This window comes from Anolis carolinensis, chromosome 1 (assembly GCF_035594765.1).
Source record: "Anolis carolinensis isolate JA03-04 chromosome 1, rAnoCar3.1.pri, whole genome shotgun sequence".
In the NCBI taxonomy this organism is placed as follows: Eukaryota; Metazoa; Chordata; class Lepidosauria; order Squamata; family Dactyloidae; genus Anolis; species Anolis carolinensis.
The window spans coordinates 69,675,686-69,693,500 of record NC_085841.1 but is presented as its reverse complement, the minus strand read 5'-3'; the positions used below and the strand labels follow the sequence as shown (position 1 = coordinate 69,693,500).

The 17,815-nt window shown below is 36.2% G+C and overlaps 2 protein-coding genes across 4 annotated transcripts in view; one reads left to right on the top strand and one right to left on the bottom strand.

Moving 5' to 3' along the window:
• pacrg (parkin coregulated) overlaps positions 1–17,815 on the top strand; it is a 356,589-nt gene that overhangs the window by 29,868 nt on the left and 308,906 nt on the right. The window lies entirely within an intron of this gene.
• LOC134297822 (glutamic acid-rich protein-like) lies at positions 9,051–13,524 on the bottom strand. Its single transcript, XM_062976514.1, has 2 exons — positions 13,057–13,524; positions 9,051–9,490 (listed from the first exon to the last, which is right to left on the bottom strand). Exons 1-2 carry the CDS (start codon positions 13,419–13,421, stop codon positions 9,454–9,456), a joined length of 402 nt encoding a protein of 133 aa, XP_062832584.1. The 5' UTR covers positions 13,422–13,524; the 3' UTR covers positions 9,051–9,453.

The following is a 17,815-nucleotide window of genomic DNA, read 5'->3' as shown; positions in this document are numbered from 1 at the left end:
TTGACCCAGAATTATCAGGAGATACACCCTATGTTTTCAGTTCCATGGCTGTGGCTTGTTAGGGTACCACATTAGTATAGAAATAGTTGCACAATCTTGTCGGTACATAATGCAATACTCAATGGAACCAATTGTTCTGCAAGCATACATCTCTTTCTTTCATTTTGTGGGGAACACAGTGCTCTGGAGCTATTGCCTAGTTGGTTGCACAGATGAGGTTTTCAGTATTGTGTGTGTGCTTTCTCTCTTTCTTTCTCTACAAACACACACACTCATTGTCATATAATTTATGCTATATTACAAGTATTGTAGGATATTGTCCATGGTCAGGAAAAATGACGCATAACTTACGTAGATCAATCAGTGACCATACAAGTAAGATTAATGAAGAATCAGAATCTGTGACATTCAAAATTGGTCTGATTCACTAAACCTTAAATATCTACAAATTAAGGTCTTTGGGGGGCGGTGGGCTATTTGGGATGATTTCAGTAATAGTGGAAAGACTACAACAGTGGTTCTGCACAGCAATTGATTTTGCAATAAATTATGACCCCAGGGAAGTGTTTTTAGTGTCTGTAATTGGCAGGAGGGTCCTCACTAGGCTGCTGCTGCTGCTATGCACTCAGATAAAGGGCTAATGGAAACTATTTGGAGAGGTTTGGGATTGGAAAGTATTATGAAAACCCAAGCTTCCAAGTTGCTTGTTCTTATTCTAATGCTGGTAATTTTATTGGGATATTCTGAGTGTTCAGATAGATGTACAAATATAAACAGTCTATCTGCATCTTACTTTTCATTTCAGCTAACATAATCATGCTTTTTGTTCTGATTTTGTGTTTGAATACACACACACACAGTAAAATGGCCACGATGTACAATGCTGACAAAAGAGAGACATCTTTGAAGGCATGACATACATTTAGATATTTGAATTTAGCAAACAAATCCATTCAGACCAGCCATACTATTAGGTTGAGACTGTTATCTGAGGCAGCTTATTCTGAATGATGCAAAAAGGGGGTGCATTCCTGTTCCCCTAGGGAAAATAGGGCAGAATACAAATAAATTATTATTATTATTATTTTATTGTATGACACAGCAAACAGGATAGATATGCTGGATTTCGTTTCACAAAATCACAAGTTAAACACTTCCCAAGTGTCTAGTACTATATGATGTATTTTCGGATGATGTGTGCAGATCCCAGTAGGGTGGCCTTTTGCAGTTGACAGATCGTAATTTTGTCAATGCCTATTGTTTCCAAATGCCGTCTGAGATCTTTTGGCACGGCACCCAGTGTGCCCATCACCACCGGGACCACCTGCACTGGTTTCTGCCAGAGTCTTTCAAGTTCAATCTTGAGGTCCTGATAGCGGCTGAGTTTTTCCTGTTGTTTTTCGTCAATGCGACTGTCGCCTGGGATGGCAACATCAATGATCCAAACCTTTTTCTTTTCCACAACTGTGATGTCTGGTGTGTTGTGTTCCAGAACTTTGTCAGTCTGGATTCGGAAGTCCCACAGTATCTTTGCGTGTTCATTTTCCAATACTTTTGCAGGTTTGTGATCCCACCAGTTCTTTGCTGCTGGGAGGTGGTACTTGAGGCATAAGTTCCAATGAATCATTTGGGCCACATAGTTGTGCCTCTGTTTGTAGACTGTCTGTGCGATTTTCTTACAGCAACTGAGGATATGATCAATGGTTACGTCGGTTTCCTTGCAGAGTCTGCATTGGGTCATCAGCTGATTTTTCGATCTTGGCCTTAATTGCATTTGTCCTGATGGCTTGCTCCTGGGCTGCAAGGATCAGGCCTTCTATCTCCTTCTTCAGGGTCCCATTTGTGAGTCATAGCCAGGTCGTCTCCTTGTCAGCTTTTCCTTCAATTTTGTCAAGAACTTTCCATGAAATGTTGTGTTGTGCCAGCTGTCAGCTCTAGTTTGTAGTGCAGTTTTCTTGTACTGATTCTTTGTCTGCTTTGCTTTGAGGAGTTTCTGATTTTTGACTCAATCAAAGCAGGTTCTTCACTTTGCTTTACATATTCTGCCAGGGCATGTTCTTCTTCTTTGACTGCTTGTTTTACTTGCAAGAGTCCTCTGCCCCCTGATGTTCTAGGCAGATATAGCCGGTCAACATCACTGCAAGGGTGCAGTGAATAATGGATGGTCATGAGTTTTCTTGTTTTTCTGTCCAAATTGTCCAGTTCCACCTGTGTCCAATTTATAATGCCAGCAGTATATCTTATGACAGGTATGGCCCAGGTGTTTATGGCCTTGATGGTGTTGCCTCCATTGAGCTTGCTTTTGAGAATTTTTCTGACCCTTTGTGTGTATTCTTTACTGACCACAGTCTTCACATGTTCATGCTTGATGTTGTCCAGCTGTAATATGCCCAGATATTTATAGGCCTCTGGTTGGTGGCACTTTATTGTTTGTCCATTAGGCATATTTATGCCCTCACTTTCAATGATTTTTCCCTTCTTCAATGCCGCTGTCGAACATTTGTCCAAACCAAACTCCATGCTGAGATCAGTACTAAAAATTCGGACAGTGTTGGTCAGAGAATGGATTTCAGTTTCCGTTTTCCCATACAGCTTCAGGTTATCCATGTACATCAGATGTGAAATTTTGGGAGATTTCTTAGATGTTTGATAGCCGAGATTTGTTTTTTGTAAGATTGTTGACAGAGGGATCATGGCAATAATGAAAATCAGAGGGGACAATGAATCTCCCTGGAAAATTCCTCTTCTGATGTTGACAAGTCCATAGCTTTCATTTCCAACAAACAGTTCAGTTTTCCAGTGCTCCATCATGTTTTCAATAAAGGTGCCAACGTTTTTACTAATCCCGGTGGCGTCCAGGCACTTGATGATCCAGCTGTGGGAGTGAGTCAAAGGCCTTTTTGTAGTCAATCCACATCATGTGAAGATTAGCTTTTCGGCTTTTACAGTTCTCCAGAATCATTTTGTCAATCAATAACTGGTCTTTTGTGCCCCTGCTATTCTGTTTGTTGCCTTTCTGTTCATCTGGCAAGATGTTTTTTTCTTCAAGATAGTCTTGAATTCTGTCAGCTATGATGCCAGTCAGTAGTTTAAACATAGTGGGCAGACATGTTATTGGCCTGTAGTTTCCTGGTGCTGCTCCTTTTGCTGGATCCTTTTGTATCAGGTATGTCCTTCCAGTTGTTAGCCATTCACAGATACTTCCTTTCTGCAGCATCTCATTGTATTGTAAACTAATCAGATGTTTGAGCCAAAATCCATGAAGTTGATCACTACCAGGCCATGTCCATTTTTTGACTTTTTGCGCTCGTTTGCTGATCATTTCAATTGTTATTTCCATCTGTTCCATTTTGTTCTGTGAGAATTTTCCTTCAAACTCCTTTATCCACCCAGCGTTTTTGTTGTAGTTCTTATTATTTTCCCAAAGTTCTTTCCAGAACTTCGTTGTTGCAGTTTTCTCTGGCTTTATGGTTACTGTGTCTGTTGTTTGGTTCAGGCTCTGGTAGAACCGTCTTTGGTCTCGTTGAAATAATTGATTTTGTCTGTACTGGATGATTCTGGCTTCATATCTTTCAATATTTCTTGCTGTCGCTGTAATTTGTTCTTTCACGATTTCCAAAGCTTTTTCAATTTTTCTGGTGTTCAGCCAGTACTTTCGGATCAGGTATTGCTTGATTTTGTCATTCTTCAGTTTCTTCTCTTTCATATTTTTCAGGTTACGTGCATCTGATCTAAGTTTCTTGATTTTCAACTCTAGCCTGACCTTCCACTTTGGTTTTCCAGTCAATTTTCTTTGGGGCTGCCTTGGTTGTAGGAGGCCAGGCTCTTCTGTTACTATCACTGCTGCACTGTAGGCAAACTGGTTTGTTTGTTCAATTGATGTTATTTGGACAGTGGAGAGTATCTTTCATGAGAGGCACCAGGTGTCTCTTGGGCACTGTTTTTAGAGTTGGGAGCCACTTTCTTATTGCATTTGCCGCAGCATGAGCCATGATCTCATCCTTGAGCTCTTGTTGTCTTGCTGTCAAGGTTCTTGGCGGTTCAACAGGTGTTTCAAGTGTTGGTTCTTCGAATTCTTGCAAAAGTGCCACACTTTCTTCTGATTCAATCTGTTATTATTATTATTATTATTATTATTATTATTATTATTATTCTCCTCCTCTAGCTGTTATAGATGACTTGTTCAGTGTTTAGCATTGTGAACTTATGCTGGCTTCCCTTTTTTTCTTTTGGGCAGTGACAGCTATAATAATAATAAAATAATAATAATAATAATAATAATAATAATAAAACTATTTCTTTTCCGCCCTATCTCCCTGAAGGGGCTCAGGGCAGATTCTAACAAACAACGGAATACATTCAATGCCTTCATAAAACAGATAGATATTGGCGTAAAATCCCAACAAGACACCACATATGAAATCAATGTACAGAGAAATACTTTTGATAAAATACATTTACCAGAAATGTGTGATTAATGGAAATAAATACTACTAGTAAGTAGTAAGTAACTTTATTTTTCTACCCTGCCACCATCTCTCCACAGGGACTCGGGGTGGCTAACACAGGACAATGGCCTGAAAACAGTAAACAAGTACAACAATTAAAATATATTACAATGAATAAAACACAGTAAAATCACATTATGCAAACAATATATTACATTAAGCATAAAAGCCCATTAAAACATAAAGTAGGTAAAACTAAAATAAAATACAATGAACCACCAGGATGGTGGAGGGGGATAGTATGGAGTAGCCAAATTGAACTAAAGTGCCGTAGTAAAGTTATAAAGTACTTCGGGGCAGAAGACAACTATTTATTGACCGCTGGGTGGAGATAGACGTCCAATTTATTATAAGAACCGAGAACAATGAGAAAAATATGTAAGTTAATTTTGGTCATGGGGCATAATTACTCAAAAGCGCAATGAAAGAACCAAGTTTTCAATTGCTTTTTAAAAGAAGCAAGGGTGGGAGCCTGTCTAACCTCCCTAGGGAGAGAGTTCCAGATCCGGGGGACCACTACTGAGAAGGGCCACTCCCTCATCCCCGCCAACTGAGCCTGTGATGGAGGTGGGAGCGAGAGAAGGGCCTCCCTGGATGAACGAAGAGATCGTGCAGGTTCATAGGGGGAGACACGGTCATGAAAGTAGGCAGGTCCCAAACTATATACTTATGGTGCTTTAAATTAGATTTAAGGCCTCACAACTCTTTTCAATTCACATCTATTAGAATGGGAATTCATATTGCCATAATTGTAAATGCTCCTGAAACCCATGCTAAAATCCAGCCAGCTGCACCATGAGATGGAGTTCTGTGGGCCTTGGTAAGCAATGTGCAACCTTTTCCTACCAGCACTTAGCAGTGTACTGAGGAGTTACAACAGGATCCCTCTGGGGTCCCCACTTCTGCTTGGCACACCCACAATTACTGGAAGGGGCCAGACATGCCATCATTTAGCTTCTCACTCACTAGCACTGCAGAACTCCATCCCTCGGTGCAACTGGGTGGATTTTGGGGGTTAGATTAGGAGACTGATCATAACTACTACTTCATGGCTAGGTGTCTGATGCAGTATCAACAAGTATTTTTCACTCTTCATTTTATTTTTGTGTGGCTTACTCATGAAATTTCTCTGTAGTTCTATTCAAAATGCAATTAATCAAAGGAGATTATTTGTCTCCCAAAGGGACATTTATCCATTATACAATTCAAGAGCACCAGATGGAGATAGAAATATACAGACAAATGTGACTATAATTGTAAAGTTGGCATAATCAAGCAATTGAAATGTTGATTCATGAGTGGAAACTTCCACATAGATGAATAGCCTATACATTTTGTCAGTCAATGCTGTCAACAGAAGCTCACTAAGTACTTTTCAAACAGAGCCTTTTCGGATTTTAAAGTCTTCCATGAAACCATAGATGGGCTCAAACTACCTTTATTACCTTTCATTAAAACATTGTGCTAATCATTTTATTCTTAATACATTTTTTTCAAAAAGGAGAACATTGAAAAAAGGATGTTTGAAAATGGCTAGAACGTTTCAATGTTATTTAGTAATAGCAGTGCAACCTTAAAATATTGTTTTGATATAGTCTCATAATGTCAAGCACATAAAACTCTCCTGTTAGTAGAAACACCCTATATTACATTATGTTAAGCCTGGTGATACACCAATGTCATCTAATTTGTGCTGAACCTAGTGATGGCACTGGGGACTACTCAATCAAAAAGAGTTGCTTATTTGTGTTTTTCATGAGGGAAGGATGAATTTTGGCACTTGAGAGTTCAACTTATCTCAGCCTCCACAAATATGTATGTGTTTTAAGATGTAGACAACAGTGATTGTGTTAAGGCCTCTTCCCCTTTGGAATGTATAGTGGAGTTATTTTTATACATCCTATCTGTGACCTGTAAGCAAAAAGTGTTCACAAATACCTACTAGTGTTCGTTCTTGGTCATTGCCAACAGAGAGCTCAGCCACTGCTCTTCACTGTTGTTATGGAGGATTTTGGTCTCATAGGATCTTAAAACTGGAAATCACCTTTGAGCCATTGTCATGAAGAGATACGATGAAAGATTTACAAACCCACGTAACAACTATATATTTTATACCATTTATTTATTTATTTAAAGTGAGCGGGATGGTGGGGTGGTGATTCTCTGTTTACCTGAAAAGACGTCTGGAATATCTCTCTTTAAAGGTTTACAATACAAGAAAAGTGGGTTGGAGAAACAGGAAAGAGAGCAAGCAGTGAAAGTTAAGCAATTCCTAAAAACTACAGAAGGTGTACCCTGTATATTGATGTGAAGTGTTGGAGTAGAGTTTGGTATTTTGACTGTGGATGGTGAAATTTTAATTGTAATGTTTTAAAATGTTTAATAATGTCAGTTTTTAATGTAATTTAATTTTAACATCTGTATTATATGTTTTAAGGCATTGAATAATTGCCTCCGTATAAACCACCTTGAGTCCCCTTCAGGGTAGGGAAGGGTGGGCAGAAATAGAGAAAATAAATAAATAAATAAATAAATAAATTGAGAAGGACCTTGCAAAATTTGAAGAAAAATTATATCCTGATTTTTTATTGGTTTGAGTCATGCAATTTTGTGATGGTTCATATCAATCACGTTTCTCGCTTAGACCCTAATCAGAGTTTTACAATGGTGGCATAGTGCTAATGCATTAAAGTAATTAGATAAAATTAATTTGATGTTTAAAGAAAATTAATCAACATAATTAGTTCTTTAAATTGGTAAACCATTACGTTAAAACATTTAAAATTATGACAAATGGACAGAAATGAAATAAAATAACAAAAATAGTAATTGCTGTACAAATGTTATCTCTAGATGGCATTAAAATTAATTAACAATGAATTTTAACATCAATGAAAAATTAGGGGTAGGTAATAAATATAAATATTAAAATTATTTTAATGCTCTTTCTCAGTAAGGATATTCCCCAGTGCTACTCATGCCTTTCCTGAAGCTCTGCCCTTGCACCCTTTTTATAGCAATTTTAGCATATCTTTACTGGTAGAAGAGGTTTGTTGGTGGTGTATTCTTTGGAACATCCATCATGGTGGGATATCTGGTATTCTGTGGACAAGACAAAATTATGTAAAGCATTATTATCTCTTTGATAATGGACCTTAAATTGCCTTTTAAATAGTAAACTTGCGAATTAAAGATAATAAATAACTCAGATTTGAAAATTAATCCCCTTAGTTTTCTTACTGTGGATGAAAGATACCCGGTAAATCTCTTTTTAACATGTGTGGTGCACAAGGGTGAAATACTAGGCACGACTTTTAAAACACAGTTTGAAGATCCTGAGTAACAACGACATATTATAACTTTGCTAAAAAAATATGATGCCCCTTTGAATGTATGAAACACTTGCTAAACATTGGAATTGAGACTCTTGAATCATCCTTATAATTTATTGGACTAGAGTAAATTTTAAATGCTGTTTAATAAAGCTGTCTATAGGTGTATATGCAATAAATGTGGCTGGATGAGCCTATGAAAAATGAAAAATATTCATCAGATGAAAATGATGGTTGTAATTGGTACCTTTGCATGCTGAGACACCTTGCTTCCAAGAATTTAATGTACAACATCTTAGTGATAGAATCTTTAAAAATTGTTAAGATCATGTAGCTTTATCACATTATGTTCATGGATAAGTCACATAAGTACTAGTGAGTTTAAAATGGACCATTTGTATTTCAAATATCCACGTGTGTGTGTCTATATATGTGATAATGAATAGGGATTCAGGGATAATCAATAGGAATTATATATGTTGCAAGCTTTATATATTTCTTGCCTTTAAAAAATATGCATGTATGAAATGTACATTAAACATGATTAAGCCCCATAGTGTTGTATTGCTTCTTCCCCTAGTTTTGTCACTTCAGCATATTGGTCTACACATTTCTCTGAGATATCATATTTAAACCAACTTATTAGAATTAGCTGTATGGCAGAAAAATGGATGAAAAGGACTGAGGTTTATTCTTTTGCACTGACTTCACTTCTAACCTGATGCTTGAGATTTTCAAGGATTCCAAAACAGTCACTAAGTTCTAATTAATCTGACTTGCATTAACTGTATTGCATTATACTTTCCATGTTTCAGTTGTGGTGATTCACAATCAAATCATGTTTCTCCTTCTTATCTGTGACTTTCTGCAAAGTGAACAGCTGAACTATAGAATATAGACCGCTCTAGTTATCCCTCACTAGAATTGTCACTCACAATCCAGATAACTAATTTACAGATACTCATGGTTTTGTACAAACATTACTTATTTATTTTATATGGCAAAACTGTGTCACATTACATCTTCATTGTGATACTCTTTTGTGTTTTAACAGCATTTTGGCATGTGGCATGGGAGTGCATTGTTCTGAAAATCCAAACCATGTTTGTAGAATATATTGCATTTCTCTCAGGTTTCTGCTCCCAATCTGATCAATCAGTCATGGATAATACTGAAATCCTATACACAGCTTCTTTTTTTTTTTTAATAATAATTTTTATTGAATAATTTGCAGATAGTGAAAACATACAAAGCAAGTTAAAAACGGGGAGTTACAGTGGGGATAAACAGTGTTGGGGGGGGGAACAAAAAAAAAAAAGGGGGGGGGGGTCAAGGTTGGGGAGGGAAAGGGAGGGGAGGGAGGGGGCTGATCCAATACAAAACTTCCGTTCTTTCCTCTTATATCGGCATTAAATTTTTAACTTTTAAATTAACTTTCTTTCAATGTCCCGGTTCGTTTCTGCATATACCTCTGTTGAAAATACATATCCACTTTATCCCAATTTGTCTTCTTTATTGGTTTTCCTCTAGTTTCTTTCAAATACCAAGTTAGTTTGTCCATATTCTTTATTTCGTCTATCTTCTCCATCCATTGCTCCAGCTCTGGAATCTGTTCAGACTTCCATTGTTTTGCTAGAGTTATTCTGGCCGCTGTTGAAATATATATGAAAAGTTTGTCATCATTTGTGCTCCACCCTATTGAGGTATCCACAATACCTAATAAATATAGTTCCGGTTTTATAAGAAATTTTTTATCCAATATTTTTTGAGCCTCTTCATGAATTGTTCTCCAAAACTTTTGAACTTTTTCACAGGACCACCATTGATGGTAAAAAGAACCTTCATGTGTCTTACACTTCCAACATCTATTTCCATAGTTTTTGTACATCGTTGCCAATTTTTTAGGAGTCATATACCACCTGTGGAAAATTTTTAGCCAGTTCTCCTTTAAATCCCAAGCATATGTATATTTTAATTTCTTATTCCAAATTAGTTCCCATTCATCAAATTTTATTGGGCGGCCAATATTTCTTGCCCAGTTAATCATACATTGCTTTACTGATTCAGTTTCTGTGGACCATTCCAATAAAAGGTTGTAGATCCTCGATATCTCATTCTTTCTGATTTGTAGTATCCTATCCCATGTTTCTTCCTTTTCACAAAATCCCATATAACTATCTTTCTTAAATTGTTCTTTAAGTTGGGCATACTGAAACCAAGTTAAATTCCTGAATTTAATTCTCAATTCTTCTATGTTTTTCATTATGTATATACCTTCAGATTTTTTTAGTATGTCCTTGTATCTTGGCCAGACTTTCCAACCTAAGATATATCTTTGACTCGCTTCCAATGATGAGACCCACAAGGGTGTTTTACTGTGACAACGATTTTTGTACCTTTCCCATATTTTTATTAACGAGGCCCTGATAAAATGGTTGCCGAAATTCTTTTCTATTTGTCTCTTATCTTGCCATAAATAAGCGTGCCAGCCCCTACGGAGGTCAAACCCTTCCAATGTCAAAATGCTTTCATCTGTCAAGTTTATCCAGTCTTTAACCCATTTCAGGGCGCACGCTTCATAATATAATTTTAAATTCGGCATCCCAAAGCCCCCTCTATTGTTTGCATCTGTCAGCACTGTGTATCTAATCCTAGGTCTTTTATTTTTCCATATAAATTTAGATATATCTCTATTCCATTCGGTAAAAATTTTTGTGTTCCTGATAATTGGTAGATTTTGGAATAAGTACAATAATTTTGGCAAAACATTCATTTTGATAACTGCTATTCGGCCTAATAAAGAGATATTCATAAATTTCCACTGCTCCAAGTCCTTTTGGATCTCCTTCCATTTTACTTGATAGTTGTTCTTTAATAGTTGAGAATTCTTCGTTGTTAATATAATGCCCAGGTATTTAAGTTTCGATGTTACCTTTATACCAGTAGACTCTTGTAGTTTTTCTTGGTTTTGCTTAGTGATATTCTTAGTCAAAATTTTTGATTTTAATTTATTTATTTTTAGTCCTGCTAGTTTTCCAAATTCCTCTATTTTGTTGATCCAATTGTTTATTTGATATTTTGGTTCTTCAATTATACAAATTATATCGTCTGCAAAGGCGCGGATCTTATACTCTTGGCCTCTTATTTTTGTTCCTTTTAAATCATGGTCTTTACGAATGTTGATAATTAAGGTGTTCAATGCAAAAATAAAAATAAGTGGTGACAGAGGGCAGCCTTGTCTTGTCCCCTTTTCTATCTTAAAAGGCTTTGTCTGTTGTCCATTAATCAATAGACTCGCCTCCTGTTTATTATAAATTGCTTCGATAGCATTCGAAAACTGGTATCCTATATCTACTTCTTTCAACAATAATTTAAAAAAAGTCCAATTCAAATTATCAAATGCTTTTTCCGCGTCTATGGCTAATAATGCCACTTCTTTCTCATGGTGACATTCATAATATTCGATAATATCAACTATACATCTTAGATTTTCACTAATATTTCTACCTGGTAAAAAACCTTTTTGCTCAGGGCCTATCCAATTTTGTAAAAATTCTTTGAATCTGTTTGCGAGTACCGTTGTAAAGATCTTATAGTCTGAGTTGAGTAGGGAAATTGGTCTAAAATTTCTTAGGTCAGTTAAGGTTCCATTTTCTTTTGGAATAGCAACTATATCTGCTTGGGACCAAGAATCCGGGATCACCCCCTCTGTTAACACCTTATTCATAATTCTCTGTAGATGCGGTATAGCTTCCTCCTGTAATATCTTGTAAAAGCATACTGGAAAACCATCTGGTCCCGGTGCCTTATTTGGTTTCATTGTTTTTAACGCTTTTCTAATTTCTTCTATTGTTATTTCTCTATTTAAACTTTCTCTCTGTTGCTCTGTTATTTTGGGGAGTTGCAACTCTCCTAAGTATTGGGATATTTTGTCTGGGTTTACCTCCTCTTTTTTATACAGTTCCTCAAAGAATTCTCTGGACGCTCCTAGAATTTCCTCATCCGTTACATATGTTTTCCCTTCCCTGGTTATCTTAGATATGTATTGTTGCTGTTTCTTTTTCCTTAGTTTTCTCGCAAGCCAGATTCCTGGTTTATTCGCATTTTCGAAGTTGTGTTGTTTTATATACTTTAATTGTTTTGCCATATTCTCTAATTCTAGTGTTGTTTTCTTGTTCTTCCAAAATTTTAACTCTTTTATTTTTTCCGTATCAAGCGGATGTTTTTTCAGTTGGTCTTCCAATCCCCCTATTACTTTCATAATATCCTCTATTTCTTTATACTTCTTTCTATTTTTTCCACTTTTTGTTGAATCAAATGTCCTCTCAAAACGGCTTTAAAAGCGTCCCACATTATTTGTTCTTTTATATCTGGTGTATTATTCAATTCAAAGAACTCTTTTACTAGGTTCTTATTCTTGTTTATATCTGCCTCCAATTTTAATAAGTTTTCATCCATTCTCCATTTGTAGCTGTTTCTTCCTTTGTTTATACTAATGATAACAGGACAGTGGTCTGATTTGTCCCGAGGTTGTATTTTTATCTCTTCTATTCTGGTGCATAGTGAATTAGAGAGCCAAATCATGTCAATTCTTGCCCAGGTTTTGTGTCTATCCGAATAGAATGTATAATCACGTTCATTTTGGTTATGGTATCGCCAGGCATCGTGTAAATCAAATTCCTCTTTCAATTTTATAAAGTTATTTGGGAGAAGTCTCGCTTTTTCATAATTCCTACTCATAATTTTCTTACTAGTGTCTAAGTTGGAGTCCAAAATTCCATTGAAATCTCCTAAAAGAATCAAGTGGTCAAATTTTACCTCTGAAATGTGTTTCCTCAATTCTCCTATAAATTTTGTTTTAGGACCATTCGGAGCATATATATTACAAACAAGAATAACTTGGTGGTTGAGTACTATTGTTGCTGCTATGTATCTGCCCTCCATATCTTTAAATTGTAGTGTAGGAGAGACCTTTTCCTTGATGTATAATACCACACCCCTCTTTTTAGTTGAATCACATGAGATGAATTCTCTTCCCAGTTTCCCATTCACCAAATGTACACTATGTTTGGCTGCAATGTGGGTCTCTTGTAAAGCCGTAATGTCATAGTTCTTTTTCCCCAGTTGGGACATTAAATTTCTTCTTTTAATTGGGGAGTTCAAACCGTTTATATTGTTAGAATATATTCTTAAATGGTTTAGAACAACATTCTTACTCATTCTCGTTTTCATGGGGATTATCTGATGTCATCTGCGCTTTGTCTTCCTCCAATTCCTGCTCTTTTTCCGACCCTATTCCCTCTTCTTCTTCTTCCGCTTCCTTGTCCTCTCTTTCTTCTTCTTCTTCAGAGCTCCCCTCTTCCCCCTCATCTGACACATTTACTAGTTTATAGAATGAGTCCGTTTTAAGCTTCTGTTTTTCCTCCGAATGGTATCTCGCTCTTTTAGCTTTCTTTCTTTTGACTGAGGGGGGAGTGGTTTCTGAAGGTATTTCACTTTTTCCCTTTATGTACCTCTTGTAAAACTCCTTAGCCTTATCTTCTGAGGTTAACCAGTGCTTTTCCTCTTTATATGTGACCATTATTCCTTCTTTTTTCTCCCAACGGAATCTTATTTTCAACCGTTTCAGTTCATCAGTCAGAAAAAAGTACTTCCTCCTTCTGTTTAATGTTGCTTGAGGGAATTCTTTTAGTACAATCACTTTTTTACCTTTGTAATACAATGGGTTTCGGCTGTTTTGAATCAGGATTTCGTCCCTTATCCTTTTTTTTACAAAATGGACAATAATGTCCCTCGCCACTTTATTTCTTCTGGAAAAGTTAGTTTGAACTCGATAGATTTTGTCAATCTCATTGTCCATATTTTCTTCTGTTCGTTTTAGGAGATTAGCTAACAATTTAGTTATCAACTGGCGAGTATCTTCTTTTGCTTCCTCCTGCACATTTCGGAAGCGTAGCTGAAACTCCCTCTCGTTTTGTTCAAGTTTCTCCTGTAGTTTTTCTAATTTCTCAAGTTTATCATTTTTTTGTTCAAAATCATCCATCTTTTTTTGTAGGGTATTTTGTTGTTTGACTAATTTCATATTTTCCATTTTTAAGTTGTTAATCTCCTTATTTGTCTTCATCATTTCCTTTTTCAACAATCCCATCTCCTCTCTAAATTCTTTTTTCATTTCAAGAAGTTCCTCGCATATTTCCCTTTGTTGAATAGTTTGTTTGTCCATTTTTATCTGGGCTTCTTGCTGGTACTCATCCTGCTTCGTTGCCAGTCTCTGAATCTCTTTCAAAATGTCTCTCAAGCTAACCTCTTCTGGTTGTGAAGGTCTTCTTCCTGCAATCTTGCTGTTGTCCAATTTTGGTCTTGTCCCTGCCATCTTCTTGTGTCCCTCGTCGTCCACGTCGCTACCACTTTCCTCCTCTTTAACCAGAGATCGCTTATCTCCTCACGCTCTTTTCCTCTTTTTCCACTCCGTTCTCTGCGTTTACCTGTCAAGCCTTACACCCTTACGTCCAATCGTCCAATACACAGCTTCTTGAGAGCCTTGCTTTCTACTGCACAGAGATAGACTGGGGGTTGGGTGTCCCATGAAACCCATGGACGAGAATACTTCAATTGGCACCTTTAGTGCAATTCTAAACAGTAAATTCTGTCAAGTTCAATGGGATTTACGCTGAAATACAAGGTGTTTGAAAAAGAACTCCCTAGTTTTAAGTTAAAACACATTAAAACTAGGGAGTTCTTTTTCAAACACCCTGTATACGTATACGGCAGTAGATGCTCAATCATGACCAACTTTATTAGGTTTAGTCTCCATACTATTAATAGGAATAAGGATTTATTAATAAGAAAATTTTAAATACACTTGATTAGATTTAGATTTAGTCGGGCTTTAAATAGACCTATTACATCAATGCAATTTGTTACTTGAATAAAAGAATGCCAGGGATATTTATTTATTTATTTATTTATTTATATGCATAATGAGAGTTATGAAGCAAGTAATCCAGCTATTGTTCACTTCTGAACTACAAATAGATTAAACAGACTTTAAAGTCTAAAGAGGAGGGAGCAAGCTTATTTTCTGCTGCCCTGCAGACTAGGACACGGAACAATGGCTTCAAACTACAGGAAAGGAGATTCCGCCTGAACATCAGGAAGAACTTCCTCACTGTGAGGGCTGTTCGGCAGTGGAACTCTCTCCCCCGGGCCGTGGTGGAGGCTCCTTCTTTGGAGGCTTTTAAGCAGAGGCTGGATGGCCATCTGTCGGGGGTGCTTTGAATGCGATTTCCTGCTTCTTAGCGGGGGGTTGGACTAGATGGCCCTTGAGGTCTCTTCCAACTCTACTATTCTATGATTCTATGATTCTATGAAAGTGTTATTATCCAAGTAATAGTGTTCTCCTTCATAAATGTGGTGGACCTGTTAACAAATGGCTACAGTTCATACTGTAGATTTCTATTTAGAAATAGGATTTCTTGTGTTCAGTAAGCCTTATTATGTATGTGGGGCACATGGCCCTGGAAGCAAGACCTGTGTAATTTAGTGGGGTTTACTTCTGTGTCAACTTATTCTACCTTCATTATTTTCTATTAATTCTTAGGTGGGTAAGAACTTAATTACCTTTCCGATACCTATTCTCTAAACCTCATCCGGATATATCTGCACATGATAGAATACTGAAATGACTGGTTCAGATAAATCATGAAGACAGAGGAAAATTGTATGAGTAGCAAACCAAAAGACGAATAGTAAAAAATAATAGTAATCATAATCACTCTTCTTGCTTCACAAGCGTTTGTCATTGTTCTTTTGTTTCCAGTTTGCAGCTGATAAGTAAGTCATATTTTATAATTCTGTGTATTAGGCAGTTTTAAAAGTATATGCTGCTCTTGGCATCTTCAGTAGAAAAGCAGGAGATAATCAATAAGTTTTCTTTTTTTGTAATGTTCAAAGACCAATTTGTTGGTAGTAGGTGTGGGTCTTCTTTGAACTTCCTTCTGCTAGTTTTTAAGATATATCTATAAATGTACTTCAATTAAACTTTGTTTATTAATCCCAGTTGACTAAGGAGATCAAGTAACTCACAGCTTTAAACATTAATTTTATTATAAGTCTCCTCTTGTTTTCCATGTCTCTTATTTGCCAGAACAATATTTTTAAAAGAGCTATCTTCTTGAAATTCTCATACTTCTTTATAGCAGAACAAATATAGGTCTTAAATGATCAAATACTTCTAGGAATACATCTGCATTGATTCTAATTATCCACTGATAATGTTTGCGATTAAAAAAATTAAACTTTAATTTTTATATTATTTTTTCTGGAGACATTACCGTAGGAGACACTTATTCCATTGCACAATGGTGGTTTACAGAATGTATATTTATAAGTAGCTTTCACTATCTTTCGATCTGTCTCAAGTTGTTGTTCTTGTTTTGATATATGTGGCAAGATGAGTGAATCCATATGATGTTGCTAGGTAACCATGATATTTTAGAAATTTTAAATGCAAAAATAACTCTTGAGAATCAAATTTCTCTTACGGAAGAAGAGAAGAACAGTGAAATAAAAGGAAATAATAAGGAAGTTATTCTTTCCTTTTATTTCACTGTTCTTCTCTTTTTTCTTCCTTTTTTCTAATTAATAATGGATGATACCATCATAAGATACTATGCACTTAATTGCCACGAGCGTCATAAAATCATAACTATTAATTATTTTCTTTGAGCATATCTGTTGGATTTTACACATTTACAAAACCTCCTGAAGGTCTCTGCCCATTATCTTCTGTGCCCTGTCAATATAAATGATTTTCTTTGGCCTCTGTGGCACAGTTTGGGAAGGAGTGCTTTTTGCAGAACAAGGGGGAAAGCACATTAATTTCTATGTTTACTCAGACCCAGTCTTTAGGTCTTGCCTTTTTCTTCTAAGGTTTGTTTATCTCTTGGAGTTAATTGGGACATAAAAAGTTAGAGAACCTATGGGATTAAAACAAATGTTGCCAATGAATACAAACCAATGCCAGAACAATGATCTGCTTTCTGTATTAACAAGATAATGGGCACTTTGTTAGAATGATCTCACGTGTACGGCCTGGGATTCTCATTCTCTCTTATTTCTATGTAGATTTTTCCCATTAAGTGACGGTTCTTTGGAATACATAAAATACCGTATATACTCGAAGATAAGCCGAGTTTTTCAGCCCTTTTTATGAGCTGAAAAAGCCTCCCCCGGCTTATAATCGGGTCAAGGTCAAGTCAGCAATGGAGCCTGGAGGCCTTTGCTTGCAATGTATGATATATTTCTCTCTCATCTTCCCCTCCCTTATCAGTGTTTACTTTTCCAAAGCCTCCCTCACTCTTAACCAAGGGAATGTTTTGAAAAGGGAATGAAGCCCTTGCAAGTCAGGAAGAAGAATATATATATATATATATATCCATAAATCTTATAAAAGCATTTCCCCTGAAATGTTTGTTAATCTCTGCTACATATATATAAGCATTTTCCCCTGCAACCTTTGCAATCCCTATGTACCTTTATATTTGTATCTATCTATCTATCTTTCTATCTTTCTATATACATTAATTTTATATATGAATTTCCCCCTCATGTGTTTGCAAGTTTTTGCAAATCCTATACAGATATAATAATCTATATACAGAGAGATGTTTAGATAGATATATATGAATATCGATATATAGGGTTTATAAATATTGCAGGGGAAATGCACACACACACATACACACACACAAACACACACACACAGATTTCTAGATAGATATAAACATAAATATATGGGGCTTGCAAATATTGCAGGAGGAAAATGAATATATTTGCAAATATTTCAGGGGAAAATGCATATGTGAAATTAGTATATATAATTATAAATCTATATCTAGCTCTCCATTGTTTATATAGGCATTGAATGTTTGCCTGTTACTATGTTGGAAGCTGGCCTGAGTCCCCATGGGGAGA